The 27,047-nt window shown below is 38.9% G+C and overlaps 1 protein-coding gene across 5 annotated transcripts in view; it reads right to left on the bottom strand.

Moving 5' to 3' along the window:
• The window catches only part of CACNB2 (calcium voltage-gated channel auxiliary subunit beta 2), a 410,486-nt gene that overhangs the window by 175,833 nt on the left and 207,606 nt on the right, over positions 1-27,047 (bottom strand). The window contains exon 1 of one of the 5 annotated variants that reach the window (XM_043478994.1): positions 22,199-22,760. The exons of the other annotated variants lie outside the window; for them this stretch is intronic. Coding sequence (XP_043334929.1) covers positions 22,199-22,249 — 51 coding nt within the window. The 5' untranslated portion in view covers positions 22,250-22,760. Of the gene's footprint in view, positions 1-22,198; positions 22,761-27,047 lie in introns of those variants that run through there. 5 annotated transcript variants of the gene reach the window in all.

The following is a 27,047-nucleotide window of genomic DNA, read 5'->3' as shown; positions in this document are numbered from 1 at the left end:
GAAGAATTAACTGCATTGAGGGCCACTTTATTTCAAACAGCATTAATACATGTTTTTATTAATTAATATTTTACAGCAGCTTATGATATAGAATGTGCGTCCCCAAAACTGTTTCCTTGTTCTTAAACCAAAATTTTTTGTTGGTATTATTATGCTTATTATTCCAGCAAAAACACAGAATGGATATTCAGAGGTTTTAGGTAGCATAGCCAAAGTCGCACAGGTACTAGGAGTACATAAAACAAGGATATGAATTCAGACTTTCTAGTTCAGATAATTGAGCTGCTATATCATGCTGCCTGTTTAGTTATATCTTTTAAAAAAGGATGCTCTTAAACACTGTATGACTAGAACTTACTATTAATAGTACTAGTAGTACTCAGGCTCATATATAGGCTTCAGAGACTACACACCTACTGACAATCTGAGATGGAAACATGTCAGCAAATGACTAGCCAGACAGGCAGAAGTCAGCATCAGAAGATGGGCCTCCACGGGGAACAAAGAAGATCTCAAGAAGGAAGAGGATTTGAGCCAGGCCTAAGAAGAGAGCTAGGAAATTTGTATTGGAATTTTTCTTCCTTTAATCTTGCACCAAGAGCCAGAAAGCCTTGGAACATTGAACGAAGCCTAGCACTGACCTCTCATAGAATCAACATCTAGGTAAAATTTGTAACATAAACAAATTCTTTATCCTTAGCTGTGCAATCAGCAGCAAGGGGCGCTAGGTGATGGCCACACTGCTGATTTCCTTCCAAGGAGCACAATGCCTGGCTGACGCCAGGCTCCCCTTGGCTGGGCTGTGATCAAGGGGCCAGCCTGCCTGCAGGTGGAGAGTCCCAAGCTTGGCTGATCAACAGAACTAGATACAAGATATTCTTAAGTGAGTAGACTTGCTGGGTAGTAACCAGTCAGTCAGTAAGTCAATCAATCAACCAGATGGAGGAGAGGAGCGCTGTGTGAATGTGACAAGAAATGGGATAAGTGGTCAACCCAGATCAGCAGCATTTTCTTCACAGGCAAAACCAATCAGCACCAGTTTATGAACTCACTTAACAAAGAGGATTCTGCTCTCATTAGCCATATTTTAGCAACATTTAACAATGCTACACACTATAGTAATATTTTTGTGGACTATTTCTATGGACTTTAAAATCTATTACCTCACAGGTTATTATTTTTCTTTATTCCATTTAAAGGATTTTAAGATCTATTTTTTTAGCAATTTTCAAATATATAATACAGTGTGATTAACTCTAGTTACTGTGATGTATATTACATACCTAGGATTTAGATACTTTAAAACTAGAAGTTTGTACCTTTTGACCGCCTTCACCCATGTCTTCACCTATTGATCTTAAAAGTTCTTAAAAGTAGATCTTAAAAATTCTCATCACAAGGAAAAAAAAAACTGTGGTGATGGATGTTAACTAGACTTATCTTGGTAGTCATTTCATAATATATCTGTATGTATTTGCTATGCTGTATACCTGAAACTAATGTCAAGTTATATGTCAAATATATCTCAATTTAAAAAAAGGATTTTGGCTTCTTCCATGTCTTGTCTATTACAAATAGTGCTGCAATGAACACTGGGGTGCATGTATCTTTTTGAATCATGGTTTTCTCTGGGTATATGCCCAGGAGTAGGACCGCTGGGTCATATGGTAGTTCTATTTTTAGTTTTCTAAGGAACTTCCACACTGTTCTCCACAGTGGCTATATCAAAAATGCATGGATGCCAAGGGGAGGAAGGAGGGTGGGATGAATTAAGAGATTAGGATTGACATATATACACTCTTGATACTATGTATAAAATAGATAAACTATTGAGAACCTACTGTATAGCACAAGGAACTCTACTCAGCACTCTGTGGTGACCTAATTGAGAAGGAAATCCAAAAAAGAGTGGATTTAAATAAACTTATAGCCAATATACTTTGCTGTATAGCAGAAACTTACACAACACTGAAAAGCAACTATAATGCAATAAAAATTAATTTAAAAAATTAAAAAAGAATTTAAAATCAATTCCCCTAAGCTACTTCCGTGTTAAGGCTCTAAAGTGAACCTTCATATAATCACTTACAGGAAAAGAAACAAGGAGGAAACAGTCATCACACAATATAAAGGAATAATTAGATAAAACTAGTCAAAGTTTCATGTATTTTACAAGTATTTATTACTAAAAACAAAACATTTGGAAGAAAAGGTCTTCAGATAAACATCTTTTAAATAGTTGTTCAAGACAAAAATACCCACAGTGCTAAATGGATCATTATTATTCTGAAATACAAATTAAGTTGAAATTTTCTTTTTTTAAAACAAACATCTTTAAGTCCTTCCAAGTAAAAAAGATGGCTAAAGAGAAAAGGATAATTGGATGGATATTGAAAACAACACTTAAAAGAGACTTAAATCATTAGGTGAACAACCATCAATCAGAAAAACTGACCATTCACTATTAATGAAGCTGACCTAGACTTGTATAAATATGCGATGACAATAATACAGATGTTAGAAATTGAGTTGGTCTGGGATGGTTCCTAAGCTTATACTTCTTGCACTCAGGGGAGGTTATTGGAAAAGAACAATTAAGAATTTTACTTCAAGCATGATAGCAGTGGTGGAGCAACCATGGAGAGATGCAGAACAAGCCATTGCACTTAGATGACTGGATTTTTTTTTTTTTGAGTTTTATTCAAGGTTGGCTATGTAAAGGTGATGGTTGAATCCAGGGAGTACAAGAGACAGAGAGCACTCCCTTTTAGTAGATGTGGGGTGAGAAATGGAGTATTTCCTGCCAAGTCCGTACACAACAATGTCACAGACATCAGCAATTATAGCGCTCCAACGTGAGCCGGAACCTGAGGAAACTCAGGGAGGAAAAGAATACCAGCCATCTAGCAGCCATCAGATGGCAGCCACACCATACAGTGAGTCCTGAGGGAACTCAGGATGTAAAAGCACAAGATACCGGCCCCAGGTAGCTGAGGTGCATATCAAAGGAATGATTTCAGTCCGCCCAGACTCCTGCATTTTCCCATGCCTCGTTGCTATTGTTGTTCAGCAGCTCCGTCGTGTCGGACTCTTCCTGACCCCATGGATTGCAGCATGCCAGGCTTCCCTGTACTTCACTACCTCTCAGAGTTTGCTCAAACTCATGTCTATTGAGACAGTGATGCCTTCCAACCATCTCATCCTCTGTTGTCCCCTCCTCCTGCCTTCAATCTTTCCCAGCATCAGGGTCTTTTCCAATGAGTCGTCTCTTTGCATCAGGTGGCCAAAGTATTGGAGCTTCAGCATCAGTCCTTCCTATTCAGGGTTGATTTCCTTTAAGATTGATTAGTTTGATCACCCTGCTGTCCAAAGGACTCTCAAGAGTCTTCTCCAACACTACAGTTTGAAAACTGTGTGAATTCTTCAACGTTCAGCTTTCTTGATGGTCCAACTTTCACATCCATGACTACTGGAAAAACCATAGCTTTGACTATATGGACCTCTGTTGGCAAAGTGATGTCTCTGTTTTTTAATATGCTGTCTAGGTTTGTCATAGCTCTTCTTTCAAGGAGCAAGCGTCTTTTAATTTCATTTCCCAGGCACAGAAAAGTGCTAAATTCCTTAACTTGGAATATGTGATTTTCTTTAAGTAACAATAATCTTTTGATGTTCCAACTATCTGCCCTTTGTTGCAAAACTTCTATTATAACATGGTTCCTTCCCCTTACTTCCTGGGAGCAGTTCTCTCAGGGTTACTTAAGATGTTGTCTCTTGGGCTTGAAGTCCTAAAAATTCCCACTGAACGAAACATAACTCTCAACTTTTAGGTTGTGAATACTTTTTAAGTCCACAGGGAAAAGCCAACCAAGAGAGAGAAGTCATTCTCAGAGAAGGAGAAGGAAAGAAAAAACAGAACGTGATGAAAGAGAATGAGCTTGAGGCTGAAAAGGAAGATTAAGAGGTGTGAGGATGGTGGACAACAGCCCTTGGCTTTGATGATTAGAAGACATTCATGGCTCCTTACTACAACCAGTAGAGCATTCACTGGGTTTTCAACAAGGAAAGTGGAAACAATGTGGGTTTTGAATCTGACAACTTTGTTCTGTTATATGCTAGCTCTGTACCCAGCAGGGCCCTGACCTGACATCTGAGATGCCTTGTAGTTCAAGGGGATGATCTCTGAAGTCGGCTTCCTTGAGTCCTGCCCTGCACCTTCATATCTTAGCTCCATACCAAAGCCATTACTTAAAACTTCTGCACCTCAGTTTCCCTATCTGTAAAAATGGAAATACAGGCTCATTTCCCATGACTCTCTTAGGGATAAATAACTAATCATAAACACACTGTAAATATTTGTTTAAAAAACCAAAGTCTTTGAGCTTTAGTTTCCTTCTTGATACAAAAGGAAAAAAATATATCACCTACTTCTGAGGTTGTTTGAAGAGCTGATGTCAAAGACATTTCAATTTTCATTCCCTTATTCTTCCAGGGTTGACTCACCATCAATTTATTAACATAGTAAATCTTTCCTGAGTGCCTATCCTGCAATAGCATTGTGCTACTTCATGCTTCTGGGATGCTGTTAGTCCCAGCATTAGACCCTGTTTCAGAACTGATGGCTCACTTTGAATACAGAAGAGTTTAGTTTGCCTTTTGTGCTGGAGACTCAAATTTTACAACCCTGGGCTCTTAAGTGCCACTCACAATGGCAGAAAGCATAAAAATCATCTTCACATCAGAAGAGTTCAGAGAATAATATTTAAAATTCAAGAGTTTTGGCCAAGAAACATGCCAGTTTAAGAACATGAAGTAGAACTGAAACATACAGGACAGGGAGCTCAGCTCAGTGCTCTGTGATGAGGTGGGATGGCAGAGGATGGGAGAGAGATTCAAGAGCGAGGGGATGTAAGCACACTCATGGCTGATTCATGTTGTATGGCAGAAACCAACACAACTTTGTAAAGCTATTATCCTTCAATTAAAAATAAATTTAAAAAAAAAGGAAGAACATGAGTTGTAATCATGTCCAAACATCATTTGAAACTGACATCTACTTTTGGGGGTCAAGGGAGGTGGCTTCTTAAAGGGGACTGGCAATTTTAGTCATAGGTTATGCCAGCAAAGTAGATCTCCAAACAATCTACAAGTGAAAAAAAGGAAAAGGTGGCCAGAGGTTTAATGAGTTATTAACACTCCCCCCTCCCAAATATTTCTTTTCAGGAAAAAGAAAAAAAATCAGATCAAACTCAGGGAGCCTCATCAGTGGGGTTCACACCAGATACTATGATTATAACTAGAGTGTTTGGCTTGAGCAGAGCCTCTGCCGTAGTATAAAAAGAAATTAAATCACACTTGAATAAATGTCGCCTGGATTTTCTCAATCATTCGTGTGATACCACTTATCCCGAGAACAAATTATATGTAAAATTAACACCCAATGGTGAGTGACATATGGAAACTCTGGTTTTTAAAAACTCAAAAAAAAAAAAAAAAAAACCCCAAACAAGTAATGACTTTTCTAAGAGCTTCCCAGGTGGCGCTAGTGGTAAAGAACCTATCTGCCAACGCGGGAGACATAAGAGACACGGGTACAATCCCTGGGTCAGGAAGATCCCCTGGAGAAGGAAACAGCAATTTACTCTAATACCCTTGCCTGACGAAACCCATGGACAGAGAAGCCTGGTGGGCTACACAGCCCACAGGATGACAGAGTCAGACACGACTGAAGAGGACACGACTCCTGACTTTTCTAAGGAGATTCATACCTAGAAATGAAAAGCTACAAGTAAGATTTACAAAAGGAAATTCCTTTTTCTAGAACCCCCAGATCGGGAGACTCCCATGACGTGTTAGAAGTATCATGTTAAGCACCATGATACATGGTAAGATCTTCCCTTCAGAAGTGACTTCTGAAGAGAGAAAGCACACGGCGTTCTAATGGGTTGTGTTATGCTTTCATTCTCTGAACCCCTGTCAATCCACCGTAGGATATGTAGAGTTAACTTAGGTTTAGAATGAGAGAAGCTCTCTCCCCTTGTTTGCATCCACTTACTTCTCCTAAGTACCCCATTCGGTCTTCTGCTCTTGGGCCTTTGGCCCCACTGTGTCCTGAGACAGTTCTAAAGATGGCCTCCTTTTCTCCAGGGTCCTAATTGCAAAACAAACAAATAAACATGAACAGCATCAGCAAAATACAAATATTGCTGACAGTGGACACGACTGGGCAGCGAACCACAGCATAGCACCCAACACAGCTGCCTGCTCACTTGTACTTTACTGCTCTCCTCAGGCCCCAATATAACCATCTTGGTGGCATCACCATTTTTGTCCCCTTAGGACTCTTTCTCCAGCTTTTTGGCCTCTTCAAGGACATAGCAAAGTGATGGAGGGAGTACTTCCCTGGTGGCACAGAGGATGAAAATCAGCCTGCCAATGCAGGGGACAAGAGTTCAATCCCTGGTCAGACAAGGTTCCACATGCCTTGGAGTAACTAGGCCCAAGCGCCACAAACGCTGAGTCTGCTCTGGAGTCCGGGAGCTGCAACTATTGAGCGTGCGTGCTGCAACCACCGAAGCCCATGCGTTCTAGAGCCTGTGCTTCACAAGAGAAGCCACTGCAATGAGAAGCCTGCGCCATCACAACTAGAGAGTAGCTTCTGTTCCCTGCAACTAGAGAAAGCCTGCGCAAAGCTACAAAAATCCAGCACAGCCAAAAATAAATAAAATTATTTTTTAAAAAGTGGTGGAGGGACAGAAGGGGCAGAGGGTGAACTGTGGGTTGGGACCAGGCACAGTGGAAGTTCTCATGGGACTTTATCGAAGGAACTGTTCCCAAGAGAGGTCAAATTTCCAGGCAGGAAGTTTGTGCTTTACTATATTAAAGATTTTCACATATATTTGATTTTTGAGGTCAAGAAGGCTTGTATTATTTCTTGTTGCAAAGAGGAGGCGACTGACTGTCAGAGACACTGGGGAATGTGTTCAATGTCACTCATCTAATTAAGGCCTATTCCATTTTTTTTTTTAAAGAAACATAAATTCTACCCTAATCCTAATCAAGTTCTCATCAAGCGACCAGCCACTTGCTGGTATTAATAAATATCAAAAGCTTTCAAAATATTAACAGGGATACTGACAGTTTGACCAATGACTGGGAAGATTTATTGTTTATTGTAGGAATAAAACTTTGCTTGTAATATTTCATGATCACGCCTTTGGGCAAAGAAATAGATAATGGTTGTTGTCAGAGTGAATAGACTAAACAGACAGTCTAAGATAGACATGATTAATGTAAAACCATCAACTCCCACAGAGCAGTACAAGCGAATTTTTTTTAAAGACTAGGCTGGAAATCTAAATTCATACTCTCAAAAACAAATGTCAATAGTTCATAATCCCTGGAATAGTACATGCTCTCTCATGAAGCATTTGCTTTCTTTTCCCTTCAATTAGTTTTCGATGTCTTTGCGGTTCATTTTACTTTTATGTGGACCTAGTCCTGAATCAACACAGATCAGTCAACTGTCAAGAAAAGAAATGCTTACACAGTTCATAGCATAAAATTATTGAGTGAAAAACAGCTAAGAAGCGTCATGCCCTTAACAAAAAATTTTTCTAAGTACATAAAAATAGAGATTTCCTACAGAATCATAAAATTTTTGAAGTCCAATGTTATTTTTAAAATGTAAGATCATCCAGAATCAAAGTGTCAGCCATATTACTATTGAGGAATCATATTTCTCTAAAAAAAATTACAAGAAGATTTTTCTCTTTCATTATTTTTTTTCTTACTGAACAGATCACATTTTCCTGCTACAGAATATCTTAAGACATTTCATGAATAAGAAAAATAACCTTTTTTAATATATTACTGTAATTTACAGCTTTACTAGAGATGACATCCTACGTTTGATAAGATTCAAAATATGGCCTCAGGCGGACTTCTCTGGTGGTCCAGTGGTTAAGAATCAACCTGGCAATACAAGGGACATGGGTTTGGTCACTGGTCAGGGCACTGAGCTACCACATGCCACAGGGCAAATAAGCCCACATGCCGACACTAGACAGTCCTTGTGCCACAATGAAAGATTTCTGCATGATGCAACTAAAGACCCAATGCAGCCAAATAAATTAATAAATTTTTTAAAATTACAAAATTTAAAAAAGAGAACAATATGCTCCCATTCTCATATTCCATTCATAGATTTTACTGATACAAATGGACATGTTCCTCTCTGCTCAGAAGAGAAGAAAATCCAACATACTAGCCAGTCACTTCAAATGCTGTTAAATCTTACATGTAAACACCTTCCCTTAAAAAATAGCTATGAAATGATATGAAGAAATGGTTCCTTTCTGACGTGAAACACAGGTCTGTGACTAAGCCTTGGTTTCCCTTGTCATTCATATGACAATTAAGTACATACTTGGGCTTCCCTGATAGCTCAGCTGGTAAAGAATCTGCCTGCAATGCAGGAGACCCTGGTTCAATCCCTGGGTTGGGAAGATCCCCTGGAGAAGGGAAAGGCTACCCACTCCAGTATTCTGGCCTGGAGAATCCCACGGACTGTATAGTCCATGGGTTGCAAACAGTCGGACACGACTGAGCAACTTTCACTTTCACTTAGAAAATAATGATGAGTATAATTAAGAGAAACTCTTTCAAAGCAACAAGCAGGGAGCAAACCCAAGTAAGAGCTCTGATAAATGAAACGCCAGGAATGTTTTTAATGGTTTAAACCATGTACTTGCTTATCATTTGCTGACTGTTACTGGCTTCTCTTTCACAATTTATCAATCTGACTGTTGTCTATTTCAGTACGTGTCCACGATAACGTGAGTCACTGACCAGATTCCATAACCTAAGAGCATTTGTACGGTGTTGACATGTGCTATCTTCACGGTCCCCTGTGATAAAGCAATTACATCCTCCTGGTGTTGTTAAGAATTAACAGCCCCAGATGCCATGTTTTCCCTGCTTCCCTACAGAGGAGCCCTGTAATGGGACATGATATTTAAAAGTCACCTCGCTTCTCGCCATTGGAAGGAACACATGCATTCCAAATAAAGAGGCATTATCTTTCCTAAGAGTAAGAATGAAGTCTAATGAGCTGACTTGGGTGCTAAAACGTCCTTTTAGGCTGAATTCCCCTTCAGTGAATAAGGCTCATTTAGCCTGTTCAGCTCAGGCCTTGCACTGAATACACTGAAAGAGCAGACCTGTAAGAAATATCATCTGTCAGAGCTCGGCAAGCAGGTCAAATGCCTTATTAGGAGAGGCTGAACTGGCCCTGAGAAAGCATCAAGAGGGGCGAGGATCTGAACTTTTGCGTGTCTATTTCTGTATCTTAAATGTCATAATTATTTTTCTCAGGTTTGTGAAAAACTGTCAGCATTATGCCTTGCTGAATTGATGAACTCATCAGGAAAAACCTTGGAATGGAAATCACATTTTAGAAGGGACTAGAGGACTTTGAAAGGAACATGAGCAGGGAATCTTAAATGCTGTTAAAACGTTTCCTAATTCTGTAATTAAGAACTTGATTTACTTCATTATCGTGGCCTGTTATTTTGTTTCCTTTGTTCCAGATTAAGGGCAGAGAGAAAATTATGCAAATATGCTGGGTTGGCAATGATTTCTCTCAGCTGCTATGGACCATCTGGTTTTCCATGGTAGAAAGAAAAAGGTAGAAAATGGGAACAATGAAATAGCCTGTGTTCCCAGCAAGATTTTGAAAGACACAGAAATCGTTGAATGTAGCCTTCAAATGCATCATCTTGCCCAATTAAAAAATACTGGTAGATGGGACTTCCCTGGCAGTCCAGTTCTTAACAATCCATGCTCCCACTGCAGGGGGCGCAGGTTTGATCCCTGGTTGGGGAACGAAGATTCCTCATGCCACAGTGCGGCCAAAAAAAAAAAAAAAAGAAATGTAAAGAGGCAACAATTAGTAGGTAGCAGAATCAGCAAAGATCTCTAACTCAGTTCAGTTCGTCTAAGCACCTTATTCCTTATTTTATAAAACTAATTTTATCACTGAATTGTCTTTTAATCTGTAATTCAACAGAATGATGGGGTATAGAATACACCTGATTCAAAGTCAGTAATTGCAAAAGAAACAAGTCAAAACAAAAATGAACCAAAAAAACACCTTAAGTGAAATCTGGTTAGAAATACAGATTTTACATTGAAAAAAAGAAGAGAAACAAAGGTATATATGCATTCTTTATGAAAATATCCTTTTTTGGCTTTTACATTTATTCCCTTATAGGAATGAGTCTGTGTGCCTATTTTTTTTTTTTACCCCTGAAAAGTAGCTGGGACATTAAGATAAGGAAAAAACAGTTTGTTTTTTTTTAAATGTCCAATAGACCAGTCTAGAAGATAGGGAAAAAAACATGTTATTAAAAGTGGCTTGTTTAAAGACATGGAAGCAACCTAAATGCCCATTGACAGAGGAATGGATAAAGAAGATGTGGTACATATGTACAATGGAATATTACTCAGCCATTAAGAAGAACAAAATAATGCCATTTGCAGCAACAAGGATGGATCTAGGGAGTATCATACTGAGTGAAGTAAGTCAGACAGAGAAGAAGAAATATTGTATGGTATCCTTTATATCTGGAACCTAAAAAGAAATGATACAAATGAACTTACAAAACAGAAAGACTCACAGAACTAGAAAATGAACTTATGGTTGCCAGGGGGAAGGGATAGTTAGGAGTTTGGGATGGACATGTACACACTGCTCTATTTAAAATGTATAACCAACAAAGACCTGTGGAATAGCACATAGAACTCTGCTCAATGTTCTGTGGCAACCTGGATGAGAGGGGAGCTGGGGGAGAATGGATACATGTATATGTATGGCTGAGCCCTTTCTCTGTTCATCTGAAACTATCATAACACTGTTAATTGGCTATATTCCAAACACAAAATAAAAAGTTAAAAAAAGTGGCTTGTTTAGAGAGGGTTTTTTGAAACACAAGTGAATTTTGAGATGATCTTTATAGTAAGCTGGTTAGGCAATTTTCATGGATTCTGTGTAATAAGCCAGGATGCAACTGGCCTTGGGTTTTGTTGCTGGAAAGGCCTTTAGGGCCTGGTTGACTCCGGGAGGGTGGGGGAGGGTGGCAACCTTACCTGCTACAGGACTTTCAAGGCTCAAATGTCAAGGAGAAGCCCATGAACTGGGATCCCTATTCCTAAATGAAGGTAACAGTAGTTGCCTACTTGAGCACTCAGAGTGCAATTATCTGGGGGAGAAAAAAAATGAAGCCGTGCATAGCGTGCATGTTTATGGGTGTGCGTGTGTGCACATGTGCAGCAGGCTAACCACGGGGCTATGATCTCTGTTTACATCACTATCCTCTGCATGGCCCTAGACTTGAGACATTGCTGGCTGTGCTCAGGTTCCTCATCTGTGGAGATGATTATGTGTATCCTTCACTGAGCTGCTATGAAGATTAAATAAGATAATACCTAGAAAGTATTTGGCTTCATGCAACATACATGCACACTAACAAATTTCTTTAAAATCACATTTAAAAATTTTTTTTAAAGATTGTTTTTTGATGTGGATCATTTAAAAAATCTTTATTGAATTTTTTCATAATATTGCTTCTGTTTTATGTTTTAGTTTTTTGGCCCAGGGGCATGTGGGATCTTAGCTCCCCAACCAGGGGACACCCACACCCCCTGTGTTGGAAGCCAAAGTCTTAACCACTGGACCACTAGGGAAGTCCCTAAATTGCATTAAAAAATTGTACTAAAATAGACACAACATAAAATTTGCCATTTTAGCTATTTTTCAATGTACAGTTCAGTGGCATTACATCTATTCACACTGTTAGGCAACTGTCAGAACCATCCATCTGTAGAAGTGTTTTCATCATCTCAAATGGAAACTCTGTCCCCCTTAAACACTAGTCCCCCATTTTTTACTTCCTGCAGCTCCTGGCAACCACTGTTTGCACTCTGTATCTCTATGAATCTATTTCAGGTACCTCATATAAATGAAAGCATACAGTTATCTGCTCTTTTGTGACTGACTGCTTTTCCATAGCATAATGTTTTTGACTTTAATGGAAATATGAGTGCTAAGAGGATGCTGCTGGAATAAAAAACAGTCCCGGGAAGGCAGGTACTCTCATTTGGCTGTAGAAATTAAACAAATACATATTTTCTGCCCTTGGTGGAACAGTGGATAGGAATCTGCCTGCCAATGCAGGGGACACAGGTTTGATCTCTGGTCTGGGAAGAGTCCACAGGCCGCAGAGCAACAAAGCCCGTGTGCCACGACTACTGAGCCTGTGCTCGACAAGAGAAGCCACTGCAACGAGAAGCCTTCACACCGCAAGTGGAAAGTAGTCCCACGCACGGCAATTATTGAAAGTCTGCGTGCAGTTAACGAACACAAACCAAAAATAAAATACATAAATAAAATACATATTTTCTCAAACCAAGAGCAGACAGTGCATCAGGAATGGGGAAATTTATCATTCACACAAATTATTTCTTATTATCTCTTATGAACACAGCGTTCCCTGACAACTGTCCTTTCTGGGCCTCTTTAAACAAACAACCCTCAGTGTTTCCACCAATGAGCCATTCCAGCTATGGTATCACATCTCTTAAAAAGTCATGTAGAAGCAGTCAAGTGACGGCTCTCAGGGGAACTCTGAATCCTGTCACACTTTCCACAATGGCCGTAAATTCCTACTATTCCTGTGAAAGACAAAACAGACAGAACAGGTTGGAAATCTCTTTAAAACAGAAACTTTTATTGAGCTCAGCTTCAGCTCCGTAATCATCTCAGATCTTCACATTCTAGCTTACAGTGAAAAACATACATAATTTAGTTAAATCCTATTAAAGAGATGGATGACAAACATTGTTCCATGGTGGTTATGCTGAACTGAATTCCATAGCTTCTGAATTTTCAACCAATCTTTTACCCTGAGAATTCTCTAAACATCTGTGCTACTTATATTCTAGAGATCTAGGTTTCTTTATTCCTCAGTATTTGCACGTGGCATACATATTTTTTCTCTTGTTACATTATCTGAAAAATACTAATTTCTCCAACAATAGAGATCATGTTTAAGTTTACCCGGGTCATATGCAACACACATCACTTGTATGTGATTGATATTTCTGTCACTATCATGAAGTTACTTCTTTTTCATATGGCTATATTTGAGTGCATATGCAAACTTCTTTTAAAAAAAATCCCCAAACATCAAATTAGCATTAATTATTCACAGTCTACCATGGACCCTACTGTAAAATCCTTGGAAGTAGAGTTGTGAAGGATGCACAGAACTTGCTCATGTGGAACTTGGTCTTGAAAAGTTCTACTCACGTTTGCATTTTTAGTGAACACTGAAGCTTATTATTAGGGTTTCCTTGGTGGCTTAGTGGTAAAGAATTCGCCTGCCAATTCATGAGATGTGGGTTTGATCCCTGGGTCAGGAAGATCCCTTGGGGAAGGAAGTGGCAATCCACTCCAGTATTCCTGATTGGGAAATCCCATGGACAGAGGAACCTGGCAGGCTACAGTTTACGGGGTAGCAGAAGAGTCGGACACGACTTAGCAACCAAATAAAAGCTTATTAACCTAAGTAATGAAGACGGTCATAAACCTCAACTCAAGCCCAGGAAGCATCTTGGGCTCATCAGGTTTCAAGCTGTGGAAACACCTGTGTTAGTACCAAGACAGGAGAGACCCAAAAAGGCACCCCCCCGAAAAAAAATAAAAAGACCCAAGGTTAAAATACTTGACTGAATACACACTGATATTGAAAGTACATTCTTTAGACAATGGCTAGGGCTTCAAAAGAAAGACAAAACTAATACACAGCTGTTCCGAGACGCTTTAAGAATTTTTCATCACGGCTGATGGGCTGTCAGAGGCTCTCATGTTGAGCAGATGGAGAGATAAGAATGATGACTTTAATTTTATAGGTGATAAAGTGAGCCTAGAGATGTAAATCAACTGCTCCCAAACCAAGAAACCAGAGTTACCATCAAGAATAATCTTGTTCTTCTCATTTCAGTCCACCGAGCTTCCCATTGCATTCTCTAATCAAAGCCATTCTCTGTTTTTGAGTAACTAAGAGGATTAGGAGGCCCAGGATCGTACAACAGTAACTTTGTAAAGGAGGCGCTGGTATAAGGTGTGGGGAACCTTCTGGACTGTGGCAGATCTATTTTGCATACTGCTTGCACAATAAGGATCTTAGATATGATTAAAGGGATCAGATTTTTCTCTTTTCTGATGTCTCAAATGCCACTAACAGGTAACAAAACTGCTATATAATCAGACCGAGATTTAAAGGCATGTAAGTAGCCTGGCAGGCTACAGTCCCTGGGCTCATAGTAGTACGACATGGCTGAGCAACTGACAAAACTAATTCAAAAAGATACATGCACCCCTATGTTCATAGTAGCACTATTCACAACAGCCAAGATGTGGAAACAACTTGAATGTCCGTCAAAAGGTGAATGAATGAACATACGGTATCATATATATATATGTAAAGGAATACTACTCAGCCATAAAAAGAATGAAATAATGCCATTTGCAGCAACAGGGATGCAACTAGAGATTATCATAATAAATGAAATAAGTCAGAAAGAAATACCATATGATATCACTTATATAAGGAATTTAAAATATGACACAAATGAATCTAGGTATGAAACACAAACAGACTCACAGACACAGAGAACAGACTTGGGGTTGCCGAAGGTAGGTCGTCAAGATGGAGTGGGAGATTGGGGTTAGTAGATGTATGGTTTTGTACATAGAATGGATAAACAACAAGGTCCTACTGTATAGCACAGGGAACTATATAACTATATTCAATATCCTGGGATAAACCATAATGGAAAAGAATATAAAAAACAATGTATATATGTGTATAGCTGAATCACTTTGTTGTAGGGCAGAAATTAATACATTATAAATCAACTATACCTCAAGGAAAGTATAATGACATGTAAGTAATGTTTGTGAGGTTCACAAAGAACATCAGATAATATTAAGGTCAAGATGATGGCATGTCCCTTACCAGGAAAGAGTATAGAGAATTCCAGTTCTCCAAACCTAGGGGAGAGGGAGAGACAGGCCCTGAATGACCACTGGAAGGGGGAGCCAAGCAGGAAACTATAAGGGTGCAGGGTCCAGAGCCGTGACAGCCTTGATGTGCAGACACAGAAAACAAAGCGCACTGCTTACCTCCCGGTTCTCAGAGGACATTAGCGGTTGCAGCTGCTGCCTGATGCTGCACCCTGAGAAGAACTCGTGCTGAGAAAAGGAGGAGGCTCCATGTGCCTTGGAAAAACAGGCCCCTTAGACAGCTAGGTGTATGGGGATTCCCTGGTGGCTCAGATGGTAAAGAATCTGCCTGAATGCAAGAGACCAGATTTGATCCTTCAATCAGGAAGATCCCCTGGAGGAGGAAATGGCAACCCACTCCAGTATTCTTGCCTGAGACACCCCATGAACAGAGGAGCCTGGTGGGCTACAGTAAATGGGGTCACAAAGAGTTGGACAAGACTGATCGACTAACACACACATATTTCAGGAAGAATTTTATTGAACCCATGTTCTTGCATCTTCCCATACAGAGTAAAGTGCTAAAGTCATTAACTGGAGATCCCCATTCTTTGTGACCAGAAATAATCTTTTACCAGCATGTATACTTAATTGCCTGCATCCTCTAGCCAAAAATCATATAGAAACCAGCTTCTCCCGTATCTATTCAGAGTAGTTTCCTCAGAATTACTGAGAAGCTGTCTCCCAGGCTACAGTTCTCAGTAAGGTCCCCAAATAAAACCTGAACTCACATCTCTTATGTTGTGCATTTTTCTTTAAGTCAACAAAATCGACAACAACTTGACCATCTATCAGACTTGCTGTCCTAAATGCACAATCTATGACCCTCAAGATGAGGCAGCACACACTTTTCATATGAACTACAACTTGAGTCAGATGTTGTCATTTTCTTAGTGTACTAGTTTTTGACTGATGCACAAAATAAGATATCTGAATAAAGCCAAAAGCTTTGTATTCTACTTTCCAAAATGAAGTTTTAATCCTTTGACTGGCCTAGTGTCAATTTCTAATCAAATTAATACCCTATTGCCTGGCACTAATGTATCCTTCAGTGATGTGAGGAGGGTCTCACTATATAAATATCTGATTAGTTTTTATGAAAGGAAATATTTTGATAGGTGATACTGGATAGGGAAAAACCAACAGTTTATTCCTTACAGAGCTACTCTTACTATGTAATAAATAAAATTGATACTGCAATCTAAACACAGGGAATCTAATAAAATAATTTACACAGAGATGCAAAGAATATACAAATTTCTGATTAATATATACCTTTGCTAGTTAATCTCCTAAACAGAAATTAAAGTGATATGCTATATAATTATTTACATTTGAGGGCAATTATTAACACCTAATGTGGGGTGTATGGTGGCAAAATTAGCATATTAATGATATTATGCTTTCACTGTTGACTGATATAATCATTTTGAAAAGAATGATTATAGCCAGAGACATAAGAACATTCAAACCCACTCACTGTGCAAATAATTCCACATCTGAGAATTTATCTCAGAGAAGTTATTTGCTGAAAACCATATGCTTAAAATTGGTGTGACAGATTTATTTATCTATAAAAGAGAAATTATGGAATTAACTAAAATTAACTAACAATAATTGACCACTCTATTTGGAAGAGTTAAGGCATTAACAAATCCACACAATGCTGTATCATTATGTGATTAAAATGATTACAGGGACTTCCCTGGTGGTCCAGTGGCTGAGAATCCACTTTCCAATGCAGGGGACATGGGTTCGATCCCTGGTTGGAGAGCTAAGATCCCATAAGCCGCTAGACTGCACACTGCAACTAGACAGACACATGAGCTCCAACTAGACAAAACTCATGGGACCCAGCGCAGTGCTCCCCATCCCAAAAATGATTCGAAAGTACAGCTGAAGGCAAAAGGCAGAACCCTGCAGTCCGTGTACTGTTGCTGCTGCTGCTGCTAAGCCGCGTCAGTCGTGTCTGACTCTGTGTGACCCCATAGACGGCAGCCCACCAGGCTCCCCCATCCCTGGGATTCTCCAGGCGGGAACACTGGAGTGGGTTGCCATTTCCAACTAAAAAAGTATGTATGCCTGTGGAAAAGGAATGGGATATGATTTGCCAGAAGAAAAATATCTGACCCAAAGCAGTGACATTTTGGCGTGTTCCTCTGCACATTTCCTTTAATATTTCTTCTATTTTTTAATTCTAATAACTTCTAATTACTTTGACATGGAAAGCTCTCTTTCAAGGGTTTTCAGTTTTAACAATAAAAGTAACATGGCAAATCTTTAGGATTTGCCTAAATCTTTCTTTAGGATTGCAGAAAATTTTTATTTTCACACATTGTTTTATGGGGGTAAGATGCGATCAAACATCCTGGCATCTCTAGGTGACCCAACCCCCTGCCAGGGACTGGTACTTGCCTGTTAGGAACCAGGCTACACAGCAGGAGATGGGCAGCAGACGAGTGAGTGAAACTCCTCTGTATTTACAGCTGCTCCCCATCGCTCACATTACCTCCTGAGCTCTTCCTCCTATCAGATCAGTGCAACAAATCAGTGCAATGCAAAGAAATAGAGGAAGACAATAGAATGGGAAAGACTAGAGATCTCTTCAAGAATATTAGATTCTCATAGGAGCTCAAACTCTAATGTGAACTGTGCATGTGAGGGAGCTAGGTTGCATGCTCCTTATGAGAATCAACCCCAAACCATCGCATCCTCTTCCCCCAAAGTCCACGGAAAAATTCTCTTCCATGAAACCAGTCCCTGGTTTCCTTCAGCAGTCCCTGAGGACTGCTGCTTTAAAGAATCCTTACAAATACTAGCCTCCAAGACTTTCTGACATTATATATCCATTTAAATAAAAATTATACCGGAAAAATGGTGCAGAAATCTGTACCCTTAGATCACTGTTAGTTTTATAATATATGGGAATATAAGGGCTCCTTTCCCCCCTCAAAAGTGCTTAACAGTATAAAGGTAAATAAAAAGATAGAGTAAAAGTTCAAAAATTATGAGACTTCTTAGAATATTCATCCTCCAATATATATTTTTATTCTCATAGGCTTATTTCCATTCAGGAGCTCTGGTTATTGAACCATTTGGAAGTTGAGTGTCACTTGGAGAATCTTCCAATGCTAGGAGATGTTGACATATATTATACATAGACTCAAATATATGCATGTAGTTTGGGAGGGTTTGTACTTAGCCTCTTAGCCCCCTGGTACTGGATCCACTTAGGAGTCTCATTTCTTGGGGTTGTTATTTACTTTAATCTTTCTATCTTTCTTCTAATATGCAAACAAGAAACAACTCATAACTTTCCCTTGCTGACTCTCCTGATATCATAGTTTGGGATCTCAGAACTAAATTCTTTTATTATTAGCCATTGAAGAAAATGTAGGTGAGTATGTGCATTCCCTTAATAAGAGTAGGTGCTATGCTAAACAGTCTGTATGTACTGGGATTAAAAAAAAAAATCTTACAAATATCTAGAAACACAGATATTTTTATACCTATTTTTTTTTTTTGGATAATGAAACCAAGGCTCAGAGAAGATAAAAAAAAAACTTGCCACATCACAGAGTTATTAAGGGGATACTGTAGTATCCAAAGTCAGGTCTCACTGTATGAAAACATTTGCTCTTTTTCATTTTAATCCTTCTAAATTTATTTTTATGTTACAATGGAGCTGAGTTGATGAACAATGTTATATTAGTTTCAGGTGTACAGTAAAGTGAATAATTTATACATATATATATTCCCACCCTTTTTTAGATTCTTTTCTCATGTATGTCATTACAGAGTATTGAGCAGGGTTCCAAACACTTGCTCTTCATCACAGTCAGATAAAGCTGACATCACGGGTAACAGAACTAAATAAATGGAAAGACCTGGACAAATCTGAGAGATCATTTTTATTTGGAGGAAGGAAAGGAGACAGAGGGAATGACTATCTTGGTCTAAAAATAATGGCACATGTTGCTGTCATAAAGGATATTATGTTAAAGAAACTGACAATGCAATAATACCAGAATTCATAAAGAGATAAAAAGAATATTTAATACTAGTCAGAGGCATATTTTTTTGCCCTTGGCAATGAGAAAGTAATTACTTCTACCAAAATGCATTGGTTTACTCATTTTATTTTAATGCAAGGTGAGTATTAAATGTATAATTTCCAAATGTGCTTTTTTATGCATTTAGGGTTTGCAGTGACTTCAGAATGTACAAGTGATATAAAAACTGAAATCATACTTGATTAGAACAAAAATAAAGGCCACAGAGCTTATTCAACATCCTAAAAAAATTACTCTATGATACATATACATATATATATTTAAAAGTCCTCTCCCATTTATTTTATTGTATGAATTGAAAGAGAAGTTTCTGTCATTGGGGAACTTTGGGAATGACTAGATGAAAGTGTTAAATGGGAACAGAATAAAGTCTTTATTTATTCAAGTTTTGTTTAGTCCCTAAGTCATGTCCAACTCTTTGCAACCCCATGGACTGCAGCCCACCAGGCTCCTCTGTCCATGCGATTTCCCAGGCAGAAATAATGGAGTGGGTTGCCATTTCCTTCTCCAGGGGATCCTACGAACCCAGGGATCAAATCCACATCTTCTGCTTTGGTAGGCAGATTCTTTACCACTGAGCCACCTGGGAAGATCTTATTCAAGTATAGTTGACTTAAAATACTATACTAGTTTCAGATGTACAACACAGTGATTCAATATATTTATATATTACACACCATACAAAGTTATTATAAAATATTGACTAAATTCCCTGTGCTATTATATCCCTGTGACTTATTTATTTTATAACTGGAAGTTAATACTTCTTGATCCTCTAAAGTCTTTGTAAAGATTTATTTTAAATCTTTAACCATTAAAACAAAAATCCGCGTATTTATCAGCCCTATTCAAACACAAGTGTTAGTTAAAATGAGGAGTGACTAGGCATTAAGAAATAAAACCCTAGGATTGAGAGAGAGGAGGCATCTTTTTTTTTTTTTTTTAGAGGAAGCATCTTAAAACAGTAAACATACTTGTGCAGATTCTCCATAAGACTTCAAGATAGAGATGAAATTAACTAACAGATAAATTATTCAAGTAATTATTCTAGCATCACACAGACTGACATTCCAATTTTAAAAACTATAATATTTTTTGCACCCAATTTCATGGATGAAAATATTCAAAATGATCAGTGGAATAGATTTGGCAGTTTTGATGCTTGGCAATTTGGGTTATAGATTATAATTTTTTGAATTTATAACAGAATTCCTCAGCAGAAACTACTACTTTAGCAGCTTTGAGTGTCTGATGATGTTCTTAAAAAGCAGGCAAATTTATGGAAAATGATGATTCCAGACGTCTTTCAAAACAAACAGGTATTGAACAATCTGAATTAAACGTGGGTGGCACTTGAAAAACTCAAAAACATGTGAAGTATCCAACACCTAGAAATCCTTTATAATTAGTGTATACATTGCCAGCCATGTCAGAGCCTAAGAAATATAACTGAAGTGTACAAAGTCTAATGAGAGCCAACATAAGCAAGGAAAACTGTGTCTCTGGAAAATTTCAAGTGAAATACATTTTATATATACATATAAGTATATAAGGAGAAGGCAATGGCAACCCACTCAAGTACTCTTGCCTGGAAAATCCCATGGACGGAGGAGCCTGGTAGGCTGCGGTCCATGGGGTCGCTACCAGTCAGACACGACTGAGCAACTTCACTTTCCCTTTTCACTTTCATGCACTGGATAAGGAAATGGCAACCCACTCCAGTATTCTTGCCTGGAGAATCCCAGGGATGGCAGAGCCTGGTGGGCTGCTGTCTATGGGGTCACACAGAGTTGTACACAACTGAAGCTACTTGGCAATATGTATATAATGGATAAACAACAAGGTCCTACTGTACAGCAGAGGGAACTATATTCAGCATCCTGTGATAAACCATAATGGAAAAGCATATGAAAAAGAATGTGTCTGTGTGTGTATGTGTGTATATATATAACTCTGTGTGTGTGTGTGTGTGTGTGTGTGTGTATAACTGGCTTGGCTCTAAAGCAGAAATTAACATAACACTGCAAATCAGCTATATGTCACTAAAATAAATTTTAAAAAATAAAATGAAGCATAATAAAAGGTCACTGAAATCCAGTAGGTTAAGCAAAGCATCTTACTGTGCTACACTTCTGTATGCTCCAACCCAAAACAAATGATTTCCAAACTACAGGTATTTTTTGCAAGTGTTTTTTTTCCCCTCTGTGAAATTAAATATGGCACAGGTTGGCACAATTAGAAACCAAAGCGGTAACCTGGAAAGAATTTTTTGACAAACTGTACTTCATTGATTCTACAATGATATTTTCGTGACCTATTGCACAGATATCTGTAACCTTATGAATTTTACATGATACAATTCACATTTGGGTTCTAGAATTATTTACTTATTTTCCCAAAGCCTTCCCAGGAAGGGGACTAGTAATAATATGCTCTTTACTTTAAAGGTTCTAAACTGAACCCAAAGACCCAAACATCACATCCTTGTGGGGTAAAGCTCTCTGCTTAAATATTTTAAACATTAGACTCTCATTTTTGAACTTCATTAAATAAAAAAAAAACTTTTAATGTGACAAACGGCAATCAAACCTTAAATTGCAACCACATAGGATGTCACATTATTCTGATTTACATAGAAAAGCCTCAGAAACAGCTCAGTGGCTGGGCTGTCCCTGAAGCGACAAGTGACTGCCTACAGCTGGAAAAAGCATTTTCATTTTCCACCAAATTTCTCCGCCTCCCTCTCTCTCTCTCCCCAGATACTAAATCGATCTCACTAAGATACACTCTTTACAACCAAATTCCAGTCTTACTGGCTTCCACTCCACGGACACTGATGCAGTCACACCGTGAATGCCAACATTTCTGGCTAGATAAGAAAAGCTTTGAAAAAGTAAAGCCACCGAGTGATTTTTGCTTGAGTTCCTCGACAAGGCGGTACATCCCTGTTTTCCTGCAACCACACCGTGCATCTGGCCTGCCTCCCTGCCCACAAGCTTACCCCAGAAAGAAGGCACTTAGTTTGAGGAGACATGAGGCGTCTGTCAAACATAGCAGCCCAGCTCCAAGTGGGCCCAGCTCTCCAAAGGCCTTCACAGGAGCAAGAACTCAGTAACAAAGCTCCGGGCAGCCAAGTCTTGTTTTGCTGACCAGCATTGCAACAGCTTTCCTTTTTCCTCGCTGGCTTGGGGGGTGTGCTGTCTTGGCCAGGGTGACTTTCGAAAGTTCCTCAGATTACAACAGTGCTCTCTGTTCCAGAACCACTTAGGCAGCCAGAGGAGTCCATCAGAGTCAATTAACTAACGCAAGTGGGAGGGCCTTTTTCTCCTCTGAAAGACGTCAGCTGGCTTGGAATTGAGAAGCCTGCAAACTTGTGAAAGCCAAGTCATGTTTCATGAAGATCAGATGCACGCCTTCGGGCAGCCCTGTTCGAATCGGCACTTAGACACTGTCTTCACTAGAGAACTACATGTTGCAAAACTGTTTCCCTTCAAGGAAATGAGTGGGACTGAAGAGAGTCTGGAGTAAAAGTGAGGAACATTCTACTTCCGCCCAATGAAGAAATATTTCCTCTCTTCCCTCCTCAGAAAGTGGTACCTTCCTTTTGATTTTTTTTTTTTTTTTTACCGTGGACCCTTTTTAAAGTCTGTTGAATTTGTTACACCACTGCTTCTGTTGTTTATCTTCTGGTTTTTTGGCCATGAGGCATGTGGGATCTTAGTTCCCTGACCAGGGGTCAAACCCTCATCCCCTGCATTGGAAGACAAAGTCTTAACTACTGGACCGCCAGGGAAGTCCTGGTATCTTCCCTGTGGTTACCTTTCACATTCTCAATGTGTACGGAAAAATAGAATTTTTTTTTTCACAGTCAAGTAAGTATCACTTGGATACATTCAGTTTCAATTGGAAAACTTTTCATCAAAAGATTTCTTTCAAAAGTGAAATCGTAACCACAATACACTGTGAATATTTACAAAGCATGCAACAAAGGATTTCCAGCCAGAAAATAGAAAGAACTCCTGTAAGTCAATAAATAAAATACCCACAACCTTAAAAAGTATGGGGGAAAAAAACCCATGAAGAGATAAATCATTGAGAGAAAATCCTAATGGCTAATAAACACGATAAAATGCTTGACTTCGCTACTAATCAGGAGTACAAATTAAATTCACAATTTATCATTTCATACTCAGTAGAGTAGAAACATTTAACACATCTTAAAATTCCAGATCTTGGACAGGATGTCAAGCAGTGATTGGCAAATTATGACCAGGTTCCAAATCTATCCAGCTGTCTGTTTTGCATAACCCACATGCTAAGACTGTGTTTTATATTTTTAAATGGTTCAAGAAAATGAAAAGAAGAATTGTATTTGGGACATGAAAATGATACGAACTTCAAATTCCAGCGTCCTTAAGTAAAGTTTATTAGAACATCGTCAGGCTCATTCACTTATAAACTGTCCATGGCTGACTTTGTGTGACAACAGCAGAGTTGAGTGGCTGTGATGGAGACCATGTAGCTCATCAAGGCTTAAAGCTCTCCTACTAAGGGGACTTCCCTGGTGGTCCAGTGGCTAAGATTCCATGCTCCCAACGCAGAGCATATGGGTTTGATCCCTGGTTAGGGAACTAGATCCCACATGCTGCCACTAAGAACTCGCATGTTGCAACTAAGACTGGCACAACCAAATAAATTAATTTTTAAAAAAGCTTTCCTATTCAGTCCTTCACAGAGTTTTGCCATTCCCTGATGCAGAGCCACCAGACTTCTATGCATTGTTGGTGTGAGTATAAATTGGTACAGTCATGTAAAAGACAGTAGAATGTCACAGGAGGTAGATGTGCAGGCCCACTAATGGGCACTCAATTCCTCAATATGCACCCAGAGGAACGCTCACACAAGTACACGGGGAGATGAAGGTACAGAATGTCCCTAGAAGCACAGAGGTTATAGTAAAAAGTGGAAACCAACCTCAATGTGTCTCAAGAGGAAAGTGGGTAAACACAGTTGTAGACGGTATTCAGCATTAACAGTGACTGAATTCTAAGTACATGGATCACTCTCCACAAACACAAGGTGGAGACAAAAGAGCAAGTTGCAGGACCTTAATACCCTAAAAACCTGTGATGTGATTTGTACACGGTTTGAAAATATGCAAAAATACCATTAATTGGGTTGGCCAAAAAACTCATTTGGGTTTTTCTATAAGATGTTACCAAAAAACCCAAGTGAACTTTTTGGCCAACCTAATACTTTATGGATAAGCTAAAAATATAAAGATAAATATGAAAATAAGTACCAAACCCAGAAGAGTGGTTCCATCTGGACAGGAGGACATTTGGAGGGTTGATGGGGAGAGGGGCAGCTCTATGAGTGATATTTTCTCTCTTAAACTAGGTTGGATCTACACCACTGGTCATTATATTGCTGTCTACGTTATTTTGTATTCTGAAAAAGTTCATAATAAAGAAATGAATTAGGAAACGGAGTGAAAAGAATCATGATACAACAAGGGCCAGATTATTATAGAAACATTAAAATCATAGATAGGATAGGATATGATTTTTGTTAGTAAGGAAAAGATAAAAAATAGTCTGATTCTTTTTTCACGTTAATTACTCCACTGTTAAAAATATTTAGGAAAAATGTTGAAAGGGGGGTACTTCTCCATTGGTCCAGGGGTTAAGAATCCTTCTTCCAATGCAGGGGACTCGGGTTCTATTCCTGGTCGGGGCAACTAAGCTGGAATGCCACACCTAGAGAACTCACCCACGGCAATGAAGACTCAGTGCAGCCAAAATTAAAAAAAAAAAGTTGTAAGGGAACATATGAATTCTATTTATAGTGGCTGCATCTGGGTAGTGGTTTTGAGCATGGTTATTTTCTCTCTTCTCTAAAAAATTAGTATTTTTAAAAGTTTCTACAACAGGTTTTTATTACTTTTCCAACCTTAAAAAAATAGTTTTAAGTATTTAACAGGCAACCAAGGATTATCTAACTTTCTAGGGAAATTAGAAACTTGAGTAGTTTCTATGGATTGGGATATTTTATGTCTCTGTGAGGGCAGATATTAACATGTAGGAAACTGACAGAAATGCAAAAGAACTTGTCCAGAAGTGAATTTGTCTACTGCTAATGATTTCTGCATAAAAGATAAAGACCTCAAATTTTTATTTCTTTGCCCTACACAGCATTAACCAGTTTTGTATCTAATTTAACAATCTTAGCCCAGTATTTTTTCTTTCAATAGCTGTAAGTACCCTGTCTCTCCCATAATCCTTTAAATGGACTTTACCGTCCTGCTGGTTCCCTCAATGAATTTCAAAAACACCGTCAGCTCATATTTATTCTCTATCTGTTTGAGAGAAACAATCTAAAATTTTTTGGAAATTATACTTGGACACCAGTTTTCAGTTTGAAACAGTTTATCTTCTGACAGTGGCAAACACAATGGCTTGCTTTCCAAATCTGGCCCCACATTAGTATATCATGCCGCTAAAATGCCACCATAATGGAAAAATATTTAATGACTATTGATGCTAGATAAGCAAAAGGCAAGTGGTGTTTGAATAAGAGGAAGGTAAGGTATGGAAATTCTGAATGAGGCATACAAGGATTTCAAAGCCTTTCTAAGCACTGATAAACTTTCTAATACTAAGCAGAAGTATTTTCTTATAGCATTCTTTTCACACACCAACTCAGCTTTCTTTTTCTTGCTTTCAAAATGGGATTGAAGGGTATTTTCTTGTAATCTCTGGGGGAAAGATGAAGAGAGAAGCTGAGGAAGAGAGATTAGGGAAGAAGTTTAAGTGTCAGTGACAAATAGACTATTGAGAATGAAAAAACAGGCCTGGGGATAATTAAGGCAAAAATTAACAGGAGTCACTGAGAATTTCTTTGGTTATAATGCATTTTCATTGTTGGGTACTGGAAAATAAAAAAGGAACCAAAAAATAAAAAAATAAAACCACCACCACCACACCATCCTTGCCTCCCCTCAGGTTCCCAATCTTTGAAAAGGAAGTAAGACTTCAAAAGATAATGTTCAGGATTACATAAAACATGGAGTCTGTATCTGACATAATCAGAAATGCAAAATAAATATTCGTTTTTCTTGCTATAACTCAATGGTTCTCAACTGGGAGTGATTTCACCCCCCAGGGGACAGTCAGCAATGACTAAGAAACATTTTTTATTGCCACATGGGGGGTGGGGTAGATGGAAGTCAAGGATGTGACAATGCCCAGGTCACCCCCTACAACAAAGATTTATCCAGCTCAATGCGGCAATCATGCTGAGTTTGAGTAACTTGAAGGTACCCTCTGCATCAATGCCATGGATGGGAAGGACTTTAAATTATAACCCAAGACATGATGTGAGATTCCATATGTATTGTCAGGGTGCCTAAATGGGGGTGGGGGGTGGGGAGGGACAGTAGAAGAGGCCGCTGTGCGTGCGGTAGCTCCAGAACAGCTCCTGGGAGCTCAGCCAAGTGCCCGGTTATCCTGTGATTCTCTATGAGAGGAGCCCCCAGAGACGACTGAAGTTGCCCGGTGTCAGATTTCAGATGGAAGGCCCTGAAGTTTCTGCAGTCCTAACTGGCACGCACACCCCCAATACTGTGCCTTCCAGTCTCCTTCCACCACACCCCCAACTTGACCTCCAAGTCTCTGGTACACTGTGAAAAAAGCTTAATGAAAATGACATTTTAACCAGAGAACTCCTTGAGTGCTATTTTTATAACTAAAGAGGCACTGCTTGCTAATCTGCCAAGAGAAGGGTTCTTTTTATTGCTGTATTTGTATTCCCAGTTGTTACTGCCTGTCTACGTACACAGAAAAGCCTTG

Source organism: Cervus canadensis, chromosome 10 (assembly GCF_019320065.1).
Source record: "Cervus canadensis isolate Bull #8, Minnesota chromosome 10, ASM1932006v1, whole genome shotgun sequence".
NCBI lineage: Eukaryota > Metazoa > Chordata > Mammalia > Artiodactyla > Cervidae > Cervus > Cervus canadensis.
Note: the sequence above shows the minus strand (reverse complement) of the source record. Positions and strands in the feature narration are given on the sequence as shown.